At 29.4% G+C, this 6211-nt stretch overlaps 1 protein-coding gene across 1 annotated transcript; it reads left to right on the forward strand.

The window, feature by feature from the left end:
• On the forward strand, positions 1–5256 carry LOC148234508 (LETM1 domain-containing protein 1). The gene is made up of 4 exons (XM_088188000.1): positions 1–131; positions 2203–2565; positions 2636–2924; positions 3570–5256. The coding sequence occupies exons 1-4, from the start codon at positions 76–78 to the stop codon at positions 3879–3881; spliced, it is 1020 nt and encodes a 339-aa protein (XP_088044126.1). The 5' UTR covers positions 1–75; the 3' UTR covers positions 3882–5256.
• The last annotated feature ends 955 nt before the right edge of the window (positions 5257–6211 follow it).

Consider the following 6211-nt stretch of genomic DNA (forward strand, 5'->3'; position numbering starts at 1 on the left):
GGTTACTTAGTAACAGCTTCGAAGTGTCACATCACTTGTATTGATATTTTTCTGTGTTTATAATAATATCCATAAATGTTTTCGAGAAGGATTTTCCAGCAATACGAGCTGAGCAGTACAATATTAAGGCGGTTTGTAAATTAGGGTTTATTTTGACCCATTTTCGTTCATTAGTTTCATTGTCAAGTGTAAAGTATAGGTTATGTCATCAAATGTTTTTGCTCCTTTTGTGAGTTTCGCTCTATGCTGCAATTAAAACTCAATACGTAACTGAAAATAAACGTAAAACGCATTAAAATTTAAATGTTATGTACATGATATGATAATTAAAAAAAATTATTTATCCATTTGATTTTGACGTTTGACATAACCTATAACGAATGAGTATTTTATTATATACCTAATGTTCTAGATTTTAATATATTACCACATTATTAAATAAAAATAAAATGTATTTTAAAACATGGACCGGTTTCCGACAAAGCTTACTTTTGAAAATTATTGAACTTACATCTAAAATATTAATTATGGCACCAAGAAAAAATTAAAATAGCTCTTGAAAACATGACAGACATTATAATTTTCATGATGAATGATAAGGGATCATTCAGCCTATCATAAAAATCATGACAATCTGTCGGCATAACATCCTTTAATTCCTGCAAATGACTGTACTCAGTCTTAGATATTTTTTGTGGGGCTCGATGAAGCTGAGGAACATCTGACAAAGGAGATACATAAGAATCCCATAATTTTTCGCGACTATCATCCGATTCATATCTGAATTGTCGCAAAATGTCAATAATTTTCTTACAGCAATATAATATATCTAAAGATTTAGATTGTATAATGTTGTATAACACATCAGTTATTCCAAAAAGTTTTGAAAATATATGAATGACTTTTCTTGTTTGAAAATTTTCCAAAAGCTAAGAAATCCTCATGCTTTTATTACGGTGTCGGGGTCCCATAGTTTACATTTTATCAGGACGTCTCGAGAAAAGTTTATAAATTCATTTCTGTATTGTTGAAGTGTGTTACTTAAACGTGATGTATAATTCCATCTCGTAGGTGCTTCTAGCTACAAATTCTTGTAAAGCATATATTCGTTTAGAAGATTTCGAAAACAATGCAGACAATCCATTTAAAGTTTGAAAGAATGATTTGTACTCTTCTATATTAGAAAGACCTTGTTGTAATGTTAAATTCAATACATGAGCATAACAATGTGTAAAAACGGCCAATGGATAAGCTTCAAGAACTTTGGCTTGCAAACCATTAATATGTCCGCTCATTGCACTTGTCCCACCATAAGTCTGTCCAACCAATTTTTCTTGAATTTGAAATTCTTCAACTATATTCAAAACATGGCAAAATAAACCAGCAGCTGTTTTATCAGAGCTAACGTCTGTAAAGCCAATAAACTGCTCGTGAACTTCACCTTCATAAACAAAACGTAACTCTCAATCATTCAGTTCTTTCAAATGTTGAAAATGAAAAAGTCTTGTATATTCACATTTATTGTCATTATGATTCATAGACAATTTGGAAAAAGGCGGGTGTAGTTTGCCAATTTTAATTATCTTCAATTTAATCTCATAACTTATTTTTGAAAACGGAGTATTTAAAATATCTTTAACACTATTTGTCATTGTTGGGGTAAAATAAAATATAAATATTAATAATAAATACGAAAATATACTATTTTTACACCAAATTAAAAAAATAGTAACTTGTTATTGAGGAATAATTTAATATAAAAGCAGAAACGCGAAAGTTGTGAGTTCACTTGTGTGCTACCGGTCAATTTTGGCATACCAGACGAATTGCCCAATACCAATATATACTGTACACTGTACACGATAACACAATATTCAAGCGCCTACAAATGCTACTATATGCAAATATATCGCTTCATGCTCCAGATGATTTTGCGGGTGTGCGGCGCACTCCTAGCACATCCTGAATTTACACCCCTTCCTAATATTATGAAATCTTCTTTGTTTTATCATATACTATACATAGCAATCTACGTATTCAGTTTATGTAAAGAACAACTTACTGTAAAGTTAACATTTGTTAGACTTAAGGTAACTTTGAGATTATAAATTGTACTGAAAAAATGTAAACCATTAATATCCCTAGAAGTAAATTACTGTACATGTAATTTTTTTTATATCACTATTTTTTTATTATTTTTAGAAACATCTACGGTTCGCCAGTGATGCTCGAAAACAATGACAACAAAGAGAGCAAGTTGAAAGGATACGCCATGACTGGCTACATGCGATACATGAAACGATACGAACAAATGTTGGAGAAAAGGTTTCCATCCGCTATGAATATCTACCGAGTTTTTACAGATGGAATTAAGACGTTCTTTCAAGACTTAAAGGTCTTTTTCAAAGTCAGGTATATGATATTTGGCGACGAGGAAAATTTAAACACATTGACTAGGAGACAAATCGAACTTTACGATCAAATGCCGCGCGATATGTTGAAGGTTGCGCCTGTGTTGATACTGTCGACTTTACCGTTTGCGAATTATATAGTATTTCCAATTGCGTAAGTATTTATGTAAACTTAAAATATGTTTTAATGGCCCAATTAATTTACCATGTGTTATATCTTTCAGTTACATGTACCCGCAGAAGTTCTTGACGTCTCATTTTTTGTCAGTACAACAAAAAGAGAAGTTTTACGCGACAGAGTTGAATAAAAGAACCCAATATTATAAAGTTATGTTGAAATGCTTAAAGAGCCGTATGAATGCAATCAAAGACCAAAGTCTACTGTCGAGCTGGAGCGAAGTAATAAAAAATCTTGAAGATGGGCTTCCTCCTAGTTTGGAGCATTTGAATGACTGTAATTCGTTATTCGTTTCTGGTCCCTATTGTATTAATAACCTGCATATTGGGCATTCCGTAAGTTAATTTTTATTCACAATGCAATACAGGCCCAATAATTATTGAAGAGTTGGACTATTTCAGATTTTTTCTACCATTTGATAAGTTTTGCTTGCGATATGTTATATTATATTTATTTTCTTCATTTTTAAATTATATAAATTAAACACTTTTTTTCACATTTATTGCTACAAAGAGGACTGATTTATATATTTATATATATAATTTAGTTTAATTACAGTTGCAAACTAGACGTGATTAATTTGTAAAAAATGTATTTTTATAATGAAAATTTAATTTTTATACTGTAAAAATTCACAATTATAATCTAAATTCCAATAAATCGAGCTATCATATCTGTGTACAGCAAAAAAACTTGCGCAGTGCTCTTTGAATAGTGATTTTATTCTCAATTATTAATAAATAAAAAAATATATATTATGAAAATTTTTGACATCTGTTTCTTATTAAATTGTAAGCTGTTTATTTCAATCTATATAAGTGTTCATTGTAGTGTTAAAAAGAAAAGTTTTTTAAATTATTTTACTTATGTCTTGTAGATAGCAACCATTTGCATGGTTTTAAATTAAAAGTCACTACATATTTTGCGCGCATTGTTATGTTACATTACAGCTGGACAATATATTTAATTTTATATTACAGGGTTGCTTAATGAGATCGCATGGAATGACTCCATTCTTGAGGAGGGCGTCTAAGCTGTGGTACAGGGCTCTCATCTTGAAACAAATGGATGAAGCTATTCTTCGAGAGGGCGGCTTAGACCCGATTCCGTTAGACGTTTTAAAACATTTGTGCTATATACGAGGACTGGATGTGTCCGCATTAAGACAGGATGAAATATTGGCCTTGTTGGATAAGTGGGTTTGCTTGTCGCAAACAGTTAACACTGAGTCTTATTCACTGCTTTTACACGCACCGACGTTGGTGGGATTTCATTTATTAAAGACCAGCTAATATGTAATGAGAATGTAGTATTAATAGAATAATGTAATGTTAATAGAATTTCAACCTAAATGATGAATATGATCCATATATTTTTTTGTAAACACATTATTAATTTAATAATAGTCTATTGAAGAATTTTTGTAATTGTAAAATGGGATACTCAAATGATTTTTTCAAAGTCTCAGCTGTTTATGGTTGTTATAAGGTGTGGTTCATAAGTCAATTAATCATATAAAATACTAATACTTTCAGGAAAAATATCAAAAAACAATTTATAAAATTATTGTTTTATACGTTATATAAATTGATTTCTAAAATCACGACTCTGTTGTTTTAATACAATTGAAAAGATTGATACAGTCGTTGAATTGTCATAAAATATATAAGTTTTAAAAATAATTTATTAAAGATGTTCTTTACATCCATTAATGTAAGTAGTACAATTGAAATACTTTTATTCGAACCGTAACATCAATTCTGTTCATTTAAACAACCATCCTATTTATTTATTGTGAAAAAAAATAATTAAAAAAGTGATATGCGTTTGAAGTAACATTCGTAATTACACTTTAGTTTTTAGATTTTTAAATTGGAAATTTCCATACACACTTTATGATTCTACCGTTGATTGAATCAAACCAATGATCTGAATGATTTTTGTCTGTTTTTTGTCAATAACATTTTTTGTTAGATTGCTTTATTTTTGTATTGAATAGTTTTCATTAATAATGTTTTTCTGTATTGAATAGATTTTATTAACATTGCTTTTTAAAAACCAAGTTCCTTAAGCTTAAAGCACTTTATTATAAAATGTATTATACTTGATAAATTATGTATGATCCTTTATATTAATTGAACCAAAGCGTAATAAGTGTACTTATTGTATTTAAAATAAAAGCGTTCCATGTTGCAAACATTTCCAGCGATTGTTGAGTGCCAACGATCAAATGTGTACTAGTCATGATCTGTTTTTATACTAATTTTGTTAAGTTTAACTGTTAATATTAATCAAACATCTATTAATGATGACGGTAATTTAAAAAGCACTTATTTTCAAACGTTGTTAAATTTATTAAATATATATATGTATTATTTATGTGTTTAGTTCCAAATACCGATAACTCAATATCATGGTTGATAAGAAGCACATTTTTTATTATATTAATATGGTTTTGAAATTTATTAGCTATTTCGAAAATCACTCAAAATATCATTAGTTAAAAGTTATTTTATTTGCTTTTGCCATATAATTGAGTTATCATTGTTTGATATTAAAAGGTTATCAGTATAAATTGAATGCTAGCACCCTTCGATTTTACTTATTTATATACATAGGACCTACAATGTATTGCAAAAAGGAATAGTAAAGTACAAATTTAAACAATTATTTATTTTTTATTCTCTCGTATACGAAATATAAAGTGATATAAGATTTTATACTGGCAAAATTAGGCGAATAAATTCAATCTGATTTTCAATCGTCTAGATTTGGTATAACAAAAATATAAATCAATCACAATTAGAAAGTATGTGTTAAAACCGAAGGCTGTAAACCAAGAAAAAAACATTAATCATCAAAACTACAAAGATTAGCGCCCGCCCTCCTGGGGGGAGCTGCAAGAATAAGTGAGGCATAGGTGCTCTAGCAATAATACGACGGTGTGTTGTAACGACTGGTTAATGACCTTAATTTATTTTAACATTACTGCAGCGGCTCAATTTGTGTCTTATTGCCACCCCTCACCATTCCGCCGCAAAAATACCAACAAAATAATCCAAGTACCGCTCGCATGTTTCACCATGTTTATTGATTAGCAAAACCCCAAACATTCGAACACCCTGGCAATTATTGTTTCGATGTATTAAATATTCTAATTATATCATTACGATTCAATACAAGTGATAATGTTTTGTAGATATTTGTGACTTTCTTGTTTGATTATGAATTATTATTTTTTTGCAATTCCAACTAAATCTTATTAATCAGATTTTGACGATGGATGGTGACAAGTATGACAAGTACCGACACAGATTGAGCCGCTGTAGTGGTATTTAATATTGCTGTCGTAAGTGAAAGTGTGGTCGTTACCAGCTTTTAGGCTTTTCTTATGGTTCCCTTTGACACATTTTGCATCTGGACTTGAACCTACATCCGTACCATTGAAATACATAAAAAGTTGATTAATAAATAAAAAACCGTAGATATTGTTAAATTTGTGATTTTTTTTGAAAAATATTTTGAAAACTGAAATGGATCAACCTTCTCATATATTTACAATAAAATATATTTTTAACTAATTCTGTAATTCAAATTATTGCAAATATTTATTTTAATAATA

The sequence above is a fragment of the Plectrocnemia conspersa genome, unplaced genomic scaffold (genome assembly GCF_051122295.1).
Source record: "Plectrocnemia conspersa isolate PC_06_02 unplaced genomic scaffold, ASM5112229v1 ptg000006l, whole genome shotgun sequence".
NCBI classification, from domain to species: Eukaryota; Metazoa; Arthropoda; class Insecta; order Trichoptera; family Polycentropodidae; genus Plectrocnemia; species Plectrocnemia conspersa.